General features: G+C 44.5%; 3 protein-coding genes across 3 annotated transcripts in view; 1 reads left to right on the plus strand and 2 right to left on the minus strand.

Moving 5' to 3' along the window:
- Positions 1 to 2,556: 2,556 nt before the first annotated feature.
- On the minus strand, positions 2,557 to 4,993 carry LOC117387134 (transcription factor Sox-8-like). The gene is made up of 3 exons (XM_033984559.2): positions 4,620 to 4,993; positions 3,612 to 3,847; positions 2,557 to 3,125 (listed from the first exon to the last, which is right to left on the minus strand). Exons 1-3 carry the CDS (start codon positions 4,991 to 4,993, stop codon positions 2,557 to 2,559), a joined length of 1,179 nt encoding a protein of 392 aa, XP_033840450.1.
- A 965-nt stretch (positions 4,994 to 5,958) lies between these two features.
- The window catches only part of lmf1 (lipase maturation factor 1), a 29,426-nt gene continuing 20,433 nt past the window's right edge, over positions 5,959 to 14,951 (plus strand). The window contains exons 1-4 of the mRNA XM_033984557.2: positions 5,959 to 6,184; positions 11,904 to 12,213; positions 12,291 to 12,301; positions 13,292 to 13,440. Coding sequence (XP_033840448.1) covers positions 5,959 to 6,184; positions 11,904 to 12,213; positions 12,291 to 12,301; positions 13,292 to 13,440 — 696 coding nt within the window. The remainder of the gene's footprint in view (positions 6,185 to 11,903; positions 12,214 to 12,290; positions 12,302 to 13,291; positions 13,441 to 14,951) is intronic.
- Positions 14,141 to 14,938, minus strand: LOC117387133 (high choriolytic enzyme 1-like). Its single transcript, XM_033984558.1, has one exon. The coding sequence runs from the start codon at positions 14,930 to 14,932 to the stop codon at positions 14,141 to 14,143; it is 792 nt and encodes a 263-aa protein (XP_033840449.1). The 5' UTR covers positions 14,933 to 14,938.

Here is a 14,951-nt window from a genome sequence, read left to right on the forward strand (position 1 = left end):
GCTTATTTTGACCTCAAGAGCTGTTTATGTAATATATAAACTGCTCAAACACATGGGTAAAAGGTGCAGCACCTTTAAGTGGTTAGTAAGCCTGAATAATTCTCTCATCATGAATTAATGTTGATGCTTTATTAAGACTAATTGAGGCGTAGTTACTATTAAGGTGTTTACGAAAAACTATTCTGACTTGTAATAGGTTACTAACATTTAAAAGTGCAGTGACTAACTGTCTTACCATGTTTACTGAGCTCCATGTCGGAGCCTGATGGATTATGAGTAAGTCAATACAGCTTCTGTCTGGCAATGATGTTGTGCTTAGTGGCCGGTTGTCATGGTAACTTTCAGAGGACAGAGGGCCACTGAGGTGTAGAGGAAGTATTAAAATGGGCGGAGATGGGTGGGGTGTTTGTCCTGTGGTCAGGGAGTTGCTGCCTGCTGGACAGTACCCTGGAAACACTGCAGCTAGAAATAGTATCCTACAGGTGATTTGAATATAGCTGGATGTGAACAAGTAACACCGCAGAGGTTGAATATGGTATTTGTAAATAAGGTGTGAGTAAGTAAGACTAAACCAAGCCTTAACCAGGGCTAACTTAAAGCCTGTGACATAAGCCATTAGTACGTCGGGACTAATGTTGTCACGATACAAACATTTCAAACTCGATTTCGGTATTAAGGAAAAGGGCCGATACTTCATACAATTTTGGTACCACACAGACACAAGTAACTGTGTTCTTTAAGTTACCGTGTTGTTCCATAGTGGCGATACATTTTAAGATTATTCTAAAACTGTTCAAGAAAGGTTAGATTTTGTCACTATTGATGCTTGTTAAATTGAGTACTGGTTTTAGTATCAGATTTTTTATATTTTTGACAAGCTTCGTCAGGACAGGACTGAACCAGGAGGACATATTTCCGTACAACATTAACATCATTTATCCACAGCCTCCTTTAAGACAATACTGGTTTTACTATATCAAATTGCAAATGTACAAATATATATACAAGAAAACATGTAAAGAATAAGAAATAATACAAATAATTGTATATTGTGGTTCCATACTTGGGTCTTTGTCCACTTAGATCATACCATTGACTGCATTAACTAATAATAATGGGGATTCAATAAACAAGATATGATAAGATACATCTTTAACCAGTAAAATCAAAGGCCAGAGTAGGATAAATGCTGTTATTAATTTTACAGTCTTGCTATATATTTTGTTTCATGCTAACACTATGTTGATAATTATGACAGTAATTTCTCCATATACAATACAGATTTAAATAATTACATTAAAAACTATTCAAATGTTAACACACTAAAGCTATGATATACCCACCTTCTTTTTCAATAAAAGGAAAAACGTTTTACTGTGGACCTGCCCCTCCCTGTCATTAACATGGGCTACTGCACACCACTTTTAATAACATTTTATTAATCTAGTGCACTATATTTCCATATGGGATTAATATTGTTAAAACAGATTTTTCCACAGTACCATTTTCAAGATCTCTCCTCCAAGCCAACTCATTTCCACTGTAATATCGTGAGCAATATATGTGAAGTCCAAATAAGGCAGTGCAATTGATTGAATTTCAAATGGTCAATGATCAGATTGGATCATTTCAGTGGCGAGGTCTACAGCCAATCTTCTGTCAGTAAAAACATTTGGATTGGAGCAGATGGAAGACTTTGGGGAAGAAAGGGGCTATTTTTGTGTTAAATCAATAGTACGTAACTTTGTGGAGGTGGCACATCACCTTCATGACTCCATGGAAAGAGAAAGTTAAAACCATACTTTGGAACAGTCCGCATGGACATAGATAAATTTAATGCCATACTGTGGAAAATTATAGCCAAAGGAACAACATTTCCAACATTGCCTGCTCCAGGTCAAGTAAGAGCCAGGTTTGTGGAGATACCAGCCTGCTCAGAGGAAGGATGCATGTTTACTATGTTTTTCTGTGCAATAAAAATAACCAAAATGAAACATGCTTTTATTTTAGTCTATTTTTTGGCAACAAAGTTACATAGTATAGCTTTAAACAGCAATGATTAAAAGTTTGTGTTGTTTATGTTGTGATGGTTCGATAGAAGGGGGACAAAAAAATCCTTTTCTTCCACATGGTTACATTTACCCCAGTTTAAGCAGTGAATAGTCTGTATAAAAGGTTTAAGAAATATTATGACTACTTTATGGTATTTATTATTGAGCCCTTACATGTATGACCCAGAGTCTGAATCAAAAATCACAAGTAATTATAGAGAATAGATTAAAGAGTATCGGGGGTAGGTAAAAATTGAAATTTTCGGAGCACTCAAGCCTCAAAGAGAGGACAATACAAGTTCAAACATGCATGAATCAATCAAAATACAACTTAAGTTAACTAATAAAGTCTATTTTACACAATATGTCTCATTGTTTTATAATTTACCAAGTATACAAAGCAGCAGCCAAAATTGATCTATTTTCCTAAAATAAAGTAATAAAAACATGTAAAAATCATACTTTAAATAATTAGTCAGTCAAACCGTCTTCAGTCATCCAGAATCTATGGCCTTGTGAGCGTGGTAAAAATGGGTGTATCCCAAGCTGAGGTGGGGCTGTGAGGGGGTGGGGCTAAGGCAAGTCCAAACGCTCTGTGCGGAGAGTGGAAGTACGGGTACTGATACAAACCTGCCGAGTAAGCGGAGAAACTGCTGTAGAGGGTGGGGCTCTGCAGATCAGTGTACTCTGATTGGCTGGACGTCAGGCAGGTGTACTCGGGAGGGGGTGGGGATGAGCAGTGGGGGGCGTGGCCAGGACTCAGCTGCTCTGTTTTGATTGGTTTGGGGCTAGCATCGTCGTTGGAGATAGATTTTTGAACAGGTGTTATTGGTCCGCTGATGTGAGTGTGTCCCGGGTCGGTCGGGGGTAAGTATTGATCGAATTCGTGCACGTCAAAGGTTTCCATGGCGCCCAGTTCTGCGATGTCCACGTGACTGAAGTCGATGTTGTGACGGGTGCTGTTGGTGGGGGGAGGTGCAGGAAGAACAGGGTGGGACTGAGTGTCATTTTTAGCACCCATGTGGAGGTCGGTGTTAGGGGTGGTGGGCGGAGTGGGCGGTCCGTGGGGCTGATCTGAAATAAATAGAAAATATATGTTTAGCTGTTTTATTACTAATATTACACATCAGCTGGTCTTGATACTACAAAACTAAATTCTCAAAGCTCATTAAGAATATTATTTTTATATGCTTATGTTTGAATTTGTCCTTCTTGGTCTTTCAGCACTCCTGGATATGTAACCTGATTAACTTTTTCCTCTAAACAAAATAAACATGTTAAACAGATAAAAAATATGTTGAGGATTATTAAGAATTATGATATTATTGATGTTATTGTTTTTCACAGTGTTTCACAGTACGGTGTTAAACTTTTCTGTCATTGCTTCATTACAGGTATTTTTATCACTGAAAAATATCTTCAAAAACCTGCATCTTTACTGTGAGCAGGGTAACCTTGACACAGCACCTCCAATCACTGCAGTCTGCTACAAACATGGTCCACAGCTTTTTTTAATCATCTTTCTTTCTTTTCACCAAAAAATCTACTAATCCTCCTCACCTGTCCCATTTGCAGAGTACAGCTGCACCTCCACAGTCTGGTCCAGTCTGGAGAGTGGTTCTGAAGTAAAGGCACTATGCTGCTGACCCTCTGTCTGGGTGTAGTCCCCCGCTCCGGGCTTGGACCCCTTCCGTCGGCGGGGCTGGTACTTGTAGTCCGGGTGGTCCCTCTTGTGCTGTGTCCTCAGCCTCTCTGCTTCCTCAATGAACGGCCGCTTCTCCGGGTCAGATAAAAGTCTAGGAGAAAGTTTTTGTATCATCATCGTAAAGGTAACACTGCAGATTGTAACTGAGAAAGTTGATGTGCAGTTAATTTAGTAGTCAAACTGTCAAAACAGAAACACAAATTCTAGCTCCAAAGTTGCTAAATTCTTTTTAGCAACTTTGGAGTACAATGTGATGATGTCATACTCTCAAATGAGGGCAGGAACCAGTTTTCCTACTGATTATATTGTACTTTGTCATGAAATATTCAAAACGTATAAGCACAACTGTTCATTTCTTTGGTGATTAGACCCAAGAACTCACTGTATCAAAGCAAAAATCAGCATTTTAACGATTCTCCTTTTATCAGTCCCCATCTGTGTTAAATATTGATGGCGTATAGATTGCTGTGATGTCATCTGAAACCCAACAATACCACATTTTGTGAATTATTTAAGGTTTGGTCCTTCCAGTTACATGAATTTCAAATTATTAAACAGATGTTACATCCATAAATACTCTTACATTGACTTGAGATTTTTTTTTTTTTTATAATCTACTATTTTACTTTAGGTCTCGCATACTGTCTTGTACCTTAGTTCTTACTTGGGTATAGCTTTTGACTATTTAACCTATCTCTGACAAGGCTACCAGTGTTGCAAGTCAGTGACAGGCAACATGCAACTCGATGATAAAATAAAATCTTGACAGTAAAATAACTCACTCATATCATCTGGACAGTAAAATAAACATGCAGTTGACTGGTCTGGAGGTAGTTGACTGGTTCTGGAGATGGTCCACTCACCTCCAGAGTTTGCCCAGAGTCTTGCTGAGCTCGGCGTTGTGCAGGTGTGGATACTGGTCCGCTAGTTTCCTCCGCGCGGCCTGAGCCCACACCATGAAGGCGTTCATCGGCCTCTTCACGTGCGGCTTGCCCCTCAGCCCCCTGTCCCCCTGACCGGTCACAGGCACCAGAGACCAGTCGTACCCCCGCAGCACCTGGGACACGGCGTCTTGGATACACGCGGGGAAACGGCTGTCCTCTCCGTGCGTAATGACGCGTGGAGAGCCCGGAGAGATGACGGTGTCCTGGTCTGACGCGGGACGGGACGAGGAGGTGTCACTACCCGCTGGACTGCACGGAGGCTCGACTGAGTTTGAGGGGTTTTCCTCGGTCATCTCTTAAAACCAAATGGTGAAATCTTCTAGTGAAAAGTTTGAATTTGTAAAGGGAATCACACGAACCGGCTTGGCTTTGGCATCCTGTGCCACCTCGATCTCCTCAGCTCCAAATGACAGTTTAGACTGTTTAAGCCACTCAAGTTTTACCCCTCCCCTGCTCCCTGCGCAAGGCTAGTTTTGGAAAGACACGTTTTTTCAAGTAGGCTAGAATCAACAAGCGCTGTACCCATGGACATTCCCTGCTGTCTGTTTTATAAATATGTTATTTGCACACAGTAGGGTTGGGAGAGAGACGATTTTCACAAGACAAGACAATTACACAATTTATTGGCTTTACAATTTTTAGATTTGTTTATTTTTTCTGTCATTGTAGAGCTGCTTTTTGGAGACAGGCCTCTACTTTGACCATGTTCAGCTGTGCATATGAAAAACAGCATCACTCAAAGGCAGTGGCTATTCAAACCACTTGAATGCAGGACCTGTTCTATATCATTTTGTTAAACTTGGAGCTTTCTACCATGTTCTAAAGTTGTTATCTCATCAAATACATGCCTGATTTTAGATGTCATCCATGCATATTTCAGTAATTTAGCGATCTCTCCCTTGTCCTATTCGAACCATCCTTACTGTTAGTTGTAAGCCTATTATTCAGGCAACAAGCCTCAAACGTCTTACAACATAAATACTACAGTAAATTATTCTTATTATCTTTTGAATGGGTCAAATAGTAGTAGTGAATTACTCAATAATTTGACGTTTTTTTTGTTTTGTTTTTGTTCAAATATACAAATATATTAACAAGAACAGCAAGAACATTATATTCATAGGGCATGTGCAAAAACAAAATTAAACAAACGTAGAAAAATAAATACGGTAATAATCCCACATTCATAACAAAACCACGTTGACCCCGTTGCGTCCCCCACCCACGTGCTCATACGTCAGATCACGTGATACGGAACATGGCGGTGCGCGAGGACAGCGCGGAAAGCTCTGCGGTGAGGAGGAGACGGGTGGATCCGAGCGGGACAGGACACACAGAGACAAGCACCGGGGACAGTGAGCGCAGAGATGGGACAGAGGATAGCGGCGGAGCGGGGACGGAGGACAAGAAGCTCCGGTCCCTGCAGCCCGGGACGTACTGGCTCACCCGGATAGTGCTGCTGCGAGCTGTAGCCTTTATTTATTGTGAGCAAAATTGATTGATTTTTACAATAGCTCTATTTTATACCGAACTATAGAATTTTAAAAAAGCCTTGCTAGTTTATATATTCTATTAGTTAACAACGCATAGGCTCTAGTATTATGTACATTTTCACGTGAATTATTGTGTGTTAGACCTACATTAGGCTGGATTTGGCATAGTGCTCATGCTCTGATCCAAAGGTTTCTGGTTCGAATCCTGCTCCTGACATGTATCCAGTCTTCACCCCTTTTGATATCACTCTGCGTTGTGTTCTGGGTGATGTAGTAGTAGCACAGAGGTTCAGTCTGGGGTCAAAAGGTTGTTTAAAAAAAAAAAAAAAAAATCTCAAACTGCGTAAGTGTGAGGTGCTCCAGACATTGATTTTGTCTGGACCCAAAATGTGTAAATCTTACCTCAGCGAAAGAAAATGGCTTTCAATTCACCTGTTTCACATACACTTCCTGACCAAAAAAAATAAAATAAATCAGCACCTGGATTTAACTAAGCAAATATGGACGAGCCCCCTGCAGTTGGTCATGTCTAGGTTCAGCAACAGTCTGTGCTCAAAGAATGAGGTCAGCTGACTACGTGAATAATTTTTCTTCCCTGATGGCATGGGCATATTCCAAGATGACAATGCCAGGATTCATCGGGCTCAAATTGTGAAAGGTTCAGGGAGCATGAGACATCATTTTCACACATGGATTGTCCAGACCTTAACCCCAATGACAATCTTTGGAATGTGCTGGAGAAGGCTTTGCGCAGCGGTCATACTCTACCATCATCAATGCAGGATCTTGATGAAAAATTTATGGAACACTGGATGGAAATAAATCTTGTGACATTGCAGAAGCTTATCGAAACAATGCCACAGCGACTGTGTGTCGTAATCAAAACTAAAGGCGGTCCAACCAAATATTAGAGTGTGTGATTTTTTGGTTGTGACTGTTTTGTTTTTTTAACATTAATGTTAAAGTGGACCTAAGCACTGCATCCATGTTTATTTGCTACTAAACTGTGTATGTGGTGTTTTAATGCCATGTTTGGCAAACTAGGTACATTTACCACTTTCTGGTGAAAAATGCCTAAACTTGTGTGTGCTGCCTCCATTGGAAACTGCAATTTCTAGTAGTTGGTGACATCACGAAAGACTGCTCTGTTTACAGACAGGTGTTTCTGATTACAAACACCTGGCTGTAGGAGCAGTGTTTGAAGTGTGGATACCTGTTAACACTAATCATACTGTTCCTTATACCCTCAAATGATCAGTGCATGCTAATCAAACATGTACTATTTAAGGGGAGGTAACTACTCAATGCCTAATTGTGGGTGTTTTTATCCTGATATTAGCCCTATATAATGGGCTAATGGGGTTGGGTATCATTAAGAAGTTGCCAATACGATACATACCTTGATACATAGGCCACGGTACGATACATATCGATACAGTGCACTGTCAATTCGATACAATATATTTCAAATCTATTCGATATGATTCAGTGAAAAGTAAAGGCTTTCAGGACACTTAATGATCAACCCCATTTTTTTTTATATATTTTTTTTATTTTCTTATTTACCTTACATTTATTGAAGATGAATGAACAGAACAGTACATTTTGTTTTGTGCATTTTACCAACTAGAAAAACACATCAGGGACATGTGCAGTTTAATGGCTCTGAAGGATCACAACATATTTACTAAATCACAACTGTGATACTAAAAGACTTTGTTAAACCAAAGTTAATATGAAATAAACCTATGTTAATCACCAAAACAGTGAATCGAATGTCAGATGTTCTGTATACCCCTCCCTGAACCGCCACCTTAACGTGGTGGAGGGGTTTGAGTGTCCGAATGATCCTGGGAGCTATGTTGTCGGGGGCTTCATGCCCCTGGTAGGGTCACCCATGGCAAACAGGTCCAGGGGGATGGGTCAGACGAAGAGCGGTTCAGAAGCCCCTTATGAAGAGAGTTAAATCAAGGCAAGCTACGTCGCCCGGACCGGCATTACCGGGGCCCCACCCTGGAGCCAGGCCTGGGGTGGGTGCTTGACAGCGAGCGCCTGGTGGCCTTCCCCATGGGGCCCGGCCAGGCTCAGCCCAAAGGAGTGACGTGGGGCCGTCCTCATGTGGACCCACCACCCGCAAGAGGATCCGTAAGGGGCCGGTGCATGAAGATCTGGGCGGCAGTCGAAGGCGGGGGCCTCGACGACCGGATCTCTGGACATGGAGACTGGCTCTGGGGACATGGAATGTCACCTCGCTGGAGGGGAAGGAGCCGGAGCTTGTGTGGTTGAGCATTACCGACTAGATATAGTCGGCCTCGCCTCCACGCACAGTTTGGGCTCTGGAACCCAACTTCTTGAGAGGGGCTGGACTCTCCATTTCTTTGGCGTTGCCCGCGGGGAGAGGCAGCGAGCTGGTGTGGGCTTGCTCATTGCCCCACAGCTCAGCCGCTTCATGTTGGGGTTCACTCCGGTGAACGAGAGGGTCGCGTCCCTGTGCCTTCGGGTCGGGGACAGGTCTCTCACTGTTGTGTCGGTCTACGGGCCAAACAGCAGTGCAGAGTACCCAGCCTTCTTGGAGTCCCTGGGAGGGGTACTAGACAGTGCACCGACTGGGGACTCCGTTGTTCTCCTGGGGGACTTCAACGCTCATGTGGGTAACGACAGTGACACCTGGAGGGGCGTGATTGGGAAGAATGACCTCCCTAATCTGAACCTGATTGGTGTTTTGTTATTGGACTTCTGTGCTAGTCACAGTTTGTCAATAACGAACACCATGTATGAGCACAAGGGTGTCCATCGGTGCACGTGGCACCAGGACACTCTAGGTTAGAGGTCGATGATCGGCTTTGCTGTCGTGTCATCTGATCTCCGACCGCGTGTCTTGGACACTCGGGTGAAGAGAGGGGCTGAGCTGTCAACCGATCACCACCTGGTGGTGAGTTGGATCCGCTGGCGGAGGAGGAAGCCCGACAGACCTGGCAGGCCCAAGCGTATTGTAAGGGTCTGTTGGGAACGCCTGGCAGAGCCTTCTGTCAGAGGGATCTTCAACTCACACCTCCGGGAGAACTTCTCCCTGATCCCGGGGGAGGTTGGAGACATGGACTCCGAGTGGGCCATGTTCTCCACCTCTATTGTCGATGCGGCTGCTCGTAGCTGTGGTCGTAAGGTCTGCAGTGCTTGTCGTGGCGGAAATCCCCGAACCCGGTGGTGGACACCGGAAGTAAGGGATGCTGTCAAGCTGAAGGAGTCCTATCGAGCCTTGTTGGCTCGTGAGACTCCTGAGGCAGCCGATGAGTACAGGCGGGCCAAGCATGCCGCGGCTCATGCGGTTGCAGATGCAAAAACTCAGGGTTGGGAGGAGTTCGGGGAGGCCATGGAGGAGGACCATCGGACGGCCTCAAAGAAATTCTGGCAAACCGTCAGACGCCTCAGGAGGGGGAAGCAGTGCTTCACCAACACTGTTTACAGTGCGGGTAGAGAGCTGCTGACCTCGACTGGGGATGTTGTCAGGCGGTAGAAGGAATACTTTGAGGATCTCCTCAATCCCCCCGTCATGTCTTCCGAGGAGGAAGCAGAGACTGGGGACCCGGAGGCGGACTCGTCCATCACCCTGGCTGAAGTCACTGAGGTGGTTAGCAAGCTCCTCGGTGGCAAGGCTCCGGGGGTGGACGAGATCCGTCCCGAGTACCTCAAGTCTCAAGTCTCTGGATGTTGTGGGACTGTCTTGGCTGACACGTCTTTGCAACATCGCATGGTGGTCGGGGACAGTACCACTGGAATGACAGACTGGGGTGGTGGTCCCTCTGTATAAGAAGGGGGACCGGAGGGTGTGTTCCAATTACAGGGGAATCACACTCCTCAGCCTTCCCGGTAAGGTCTACTTCAGGGTACTGGAGAGGAGAATCCGACCGACAGTCGAACCTCAGATTCAGGAGGAGCAGTGTGGTTTTCGTCCCAGTCGTGGAACGCTGGACCAGCTCTATACTCTCCATCGGGTCCTCGAGGGTTCATGGGAGTATGCCCAACCAGTCCACATGTATTTTGTGGATTTGGAGAAGGCATTCAACCGTGTCCCTCGTGGTGTCCTTTGGGGGGTGCTCTGGGAGTATGGGGTCCAGGGCCCTTTGCTAAGGGCTGTCCTGTCCCTGTATGACCGGAGCAGGAGCTGTGTTCGCATTGCCGGCAGTAAGTCAGACCTGTTCCCGGTGCATGTTGGACTCCGCCAGGGCTGCCCTTTGTCACCGGTTCTGTTCATTATATTTATGGACAGAATTTCTAGGCGCAGCCAGGGGCCGGAGGGGGACTGGTTTGGGAACCACAGGATTTCATCTCTGCTGTTTGCGGATAATGTTGTCCTGATGGCTTCATGGAGCCAGGACCTGCAGCAGGCACTGGGGCGGTTTGCAGCCGAGTGTGGCTGGGATGAGAATCAGCTCCTCCAAATCCGAGGCCATGGTTCTCGACCGGAAAAAGGTGGTTTGCTCTCTCCGGGTGGGTGGTGAGTCTCTGCCCCAAGTGGAGGAGTTCAAGTATCTCGGGGTCTTGTTCACGAGTGAGGGAAGGATGGAGCGTGAGATTGACAGGCGGATCGGTGCAGCGTCTGCAGTGATGTGGTCGTTGTATCGGTCCGTTGTGGTGAAGAAGGAGCTGAGCCGGAAGGCGAAGCTCTCGATTTACCGGTCAATCTACGTTCCTACCCTCACCTATGGTCATGAGCTCTGGGTAATGACCGAAAGGACAAGATCACGGATACAAGCGGCCGAAATGGGTTTCCTCCGCAGAGTGGCTGGGCACACCCTTAGGGATAGGGTGAGGAGCTCAGTCACACAGGAGAAGCTCGGAGTAGAGCCACTGCTCCTACACGTTGAGCCAGCTGAGGTGGCTCGGGCATCTGCTCAGGATGCCTCCTGGACGCCTCCCTAGGGAGGTGTTCTGGGCATGTCCCACCGGGAGGAGGACCCCGGGAAAACCCAGGACACGCTGGAGGGACTATGTCTCTCGGCTGGCCTGGGAATGCCTTGGGATCCCACCGGAGGAGCTGGAGGACGTGTCTGGGGTGAGGGAAATTTGGGAGTCCCTGCTTAGACTGCTGACCCCGCGACCCAGCTCCGCATAAGCGGAAGAAAATGGATGGATGTTCTATATAAATGAGTTTCTTTCCTCTAAACAAGCCACACAAATGTAGTGTTGTGACAGAACAATTTGGTAAAATATACAAAAAATAAATTCTTGGGGATATATCGATACAGCAGCCCACGATATTGATACTGTATCATTAAATGAAATGATACAATATATCAGTATTTCAATATTTTTGCCCACCCCTATAGGCTCATAAATTAAACCTTATGGTTACTAAGAAAGTATTATCTCCTATTTTGTCTTGTATACAATGATCTATAAAATTCAACACAATATAATATGCACCAACCATCTACTAGTGTTGTCAATCTCATTATTAAATCATTGTACTTTTTTATATTATGATGTGGCCTTATATCTGTGTTATCCCTTAGTCATCCAGGTAGGTTCATAGTGGTCCATGGGTGTATACTAGTCTGTGTGTTTGATACTTGTGCTGATACAGCTCAAGATCATCCTAAAGCAATTTTTTTTTTGTATGTCACTCAAACAAGTATTTCATTTTGATATTATTCAGGCAAAAAACAGCATTTTGACAACCTGAAAAGTACCACATCTTTCTCATTCACAGTCATAGCATTCACCGTGGCCCTCCACCAGAACAAGCAGCTGATTGGTGAACGTGGCCTTCTGCCTTGTAAGACCTACCTGAACAGTGTGAAGCGATATGTGGGGGGCAAGATCGGAGCTGCGGCCTTGTCATACACCCCCTCCCTCCTCTGGTTCATGGACTGGGCACACATGGACGGCAACCTAGATACCCTCGCAGCTGTGGGCATGGTTCTATCCGGCCTGGTCCTCCTAACCGGGACAGCCAATATGGTGATCATGGCAACGCTGTGGGTGCTGTACCATTCACTAGTCAATGTGGGACAGCTATGGTAAGGAAGAGTTGTAGATATTGTGGATGTATAAGGATAAATAATGTCAGATTTTAACTTTTTTGTGTGTGTTTCAGGTATTCGTTTGGTAAGTGTGGTTTATTTGTTTATTTTGACCAACATTGACAAAGAATATTTCAATTTTTATGTCTTTGTGTAGTTCTATTGGCATGTTTTGAGAAGCCTTTTGAGCATGTTATATATAAAGGTGCACTATGTAATTTTTCTGACAGCTGATCTGCCATCTGCTTTTCTCAACTAAGATGTTATTGCTTTGCTGCACGGTATGGCATTAAACGTATCCATCTTGCATTTATTCAAAGAGTTATTTTTTGTGCTAAAACAATACATTGAAAAACATGCATTCTTACATATCAGATCTGTGGAGAGGCTCACTCACTCACCGTAACTTGGCCTGATGGTGAGATATGGAACATTCTTGGCAAAGCAATATTTCCATAGTGGACCCTCAATCAGAATGTACATGATTATGACTGCACTCAGCTAGAACTAAGGATTCCCTAGTTCCCTATTCTATTTAATTAGAGCTTCTTTGAGGCATTGTACTATATTTAGGTTTATTTGAAGTGGTTTTAGATACAGTCTCTCCCAGGTCCTTTTCAAAGTATGATTCTGTACAAGGCTCAGCCCACAAGCCTATGCCACCAATGCTCCCACATGGCCATTTTTCATAAATATTCAAGGTCAAGATGCAAAACGGCACACTACAACTTGACTAGAGAAGGACTACACTTTCTCGCTCACAAACCTGATGTCATTGTGTTGTGATAGTGCTCTGAAGGGGGAGTGACTTGGCATAGAGAGCAAAGGGTGGAGGGACTCAGAGCGTCAAAACCAAAACTATGTTTTAATACATTGTTTTTGGCAAATATAGGATTTTCAAAACAATAATGGTGAAATAAATATGCTATATGTTAACTATTAATCCCCCATAGAAGTATAATACCCACTCTTTAAATATGTGACATACATGGGAAAATTGCTGGTAAAGCCTTAGAGGCAAAATAATAATTAATAATGAACAGAATAAAACACAGAACATTTTGCATGTTTGCAGGCTGGGAGAGTCAGCTCCTGGAGACTGGGTTCTTAGCCATCTTCCTGTGTCCTGTATGGAGCTTATCTCAGATGCCCCACCGCTGCCCCCCCTCCCTCATCTGTGTGTGGGCCTACAGGTGGCTCATAGTGCGCATCATGCTGGGAGCTGTGAGTACTACATCTCTTATCTACTTTATAACCATTTCATTGTTTGTGTCTATTCAGTACACCAGAGTTAATGTACTTGGTAGTAGGTATGTTTTTGTATTTATCTAAGCAGAGTGATATAAATAATTTACTGTAAACATATTTATATTAGTCTATGAAGCCACTTGCAGAGTTTTTTCATTAGGACCATGAGAGAACAGAAACAATAAAGCTGTTTTGTTCAACCTATTCTTCCTTGGTGACTTATCAAAAGGTCACAGATCTTAATATTCCACAAATAAGTCTGCAGAATTATCTCCATTATGGTTTGGATGACTCAGCTTTGGGAGAAGCCACAAAATGAGGAAAAGTTTGTATTCTTCTTTGAAAGCTTTCAGATCATTCTACTAGTTTATAACAAAGACAGGAAATTGCATTGTCAAGTCTAGCATTAGAGTTCTGGATCTGAAGCGTGCTGACCGGCACTGGCCTCTTTCTACTGTTTACCATAAAACTACTAGAGCTGCACACTACAAACTTGACTGCACATTTATCAAGGAGAACAATCAAATGGAGTGGATTTTCTTAACTGCATTTCAATTGCCCTATTGGGTAGATTTCAGACAATAAGATTGAAAACACTGAGGACACACAGATTATTGCTTATACTTTAATAGAATTTAATTTAACAATTGCACAAGTATGTTGGATTGATGTGAAATCAACAGCTGTAGAGCATGTTGATCCTCTTGATGTCCCAGGAGGACAGAGCCTGTCTCTGTCCGATGTCGACTGGGGAGCTGGAGAGGGGGGTGATGGTCTCCCGACCATTGTTGGAGAAGGCTGTTCTTCCGTAGTGCATGATGGAGCCGTAGTCATAGGGCGTGTTCAGGTTGTTGGTGTCAGATTTGTAGAAGTTGTAGGCCATGGTAGGGTCCATATTGGCCCAGTTGATCCGGACGTACTGGTCACGGTCGCTCCTGGTCTGCTCGTGCTGGAAGCCCAGAGCGTGGTTGAACTCATGTTCCACGATGCCTGCATAGACACAGCCTCCTCTGTTGAGAGACAGCACCTGTCTGCCTCCCTGTCTCCCCAGAGCAGAGAAACAGCCGCTCTGGTTCTCGACGCTGATGTAGTCGTTCTGGGTCTGACGAGGAACAAAGCGGATGCAGGTGGGACCGTGGAAGCTACTCAGAGCGGAACTGATGACCCGCGTCTCATAACTGTTGAACTCACTGTTCACAATGTAGGGAATGTAGACCAGGCCATCAGAGCTTTTGGGCCAGAGGCAGCTGTTGTACCAGCACTTCATGGCATTCCTGTGTGTGGGAGGCAGCAGATCTCCTTCCAGGAGGAAGGTGTCAGACTGATTGTTGGAGGACAGGATCCTGGTGCTGATGTCCACAGTGTCTTCGTCCTCTAGGAGCTGTTCTTCTCCAGTGTGTGGCTCAGACAGAGGCTGGGCCTGACAGACAGCCAGCAACAGCAGCACAGAGACACAGGCCAAAGGCATGGTGAGCTTCAGTATGGTC

The sequence above is a fragment of the Periophthalmus magnuspinnatus genome, chromosome 19 (assembly GCF_009829125.3).
Source record: "Periophthalmus magnuspinnatus isolate fPerMag1 chromosome 19, fPerMag1.2.pri, whole genome shotgun sequence".
In the NCBI taxonomy this organism is placed as follows: Eukaryota; Metazoa; Chordata; class Actinopteri; order Gobiiformes; family Gobiidae; genus Periophthalmus; species Periophthalmus magnuspinnatus.

Bases quoted from the DNA above. Each gene is read 5' to 3' on its own strand.
- LOC117387133 (XM_033984558.1), bottom strand. From the start codon at position 14,932: ATGCCTTTGGCCTGTGTCTCTGTGCTGCTGTTGCTGGCTGTCTGTCAG.
- LOC117387134 (XM_033984559.2), bottom strand. From the start codon at position 4,993: ATGACCGAGGAAAACCCCTCAAACTCAGTCGAGCCTCCGTGCAGTCCA. The intron at 3,848-4,619 runs GTGAGTGGACCA...ACTTTCTCCTAG, and splicing joins ACTCTGGGCAAACTCTGGAG to ACTTTTATCTGACCCGGAGA. The intron at 3,126-3,611 runs GTGAGGAGGATT...TATTTATTTCAG, and splicing joins GTACTCTGCAAATGGGACAG to ATCAGCCCCACGGACCGCCC.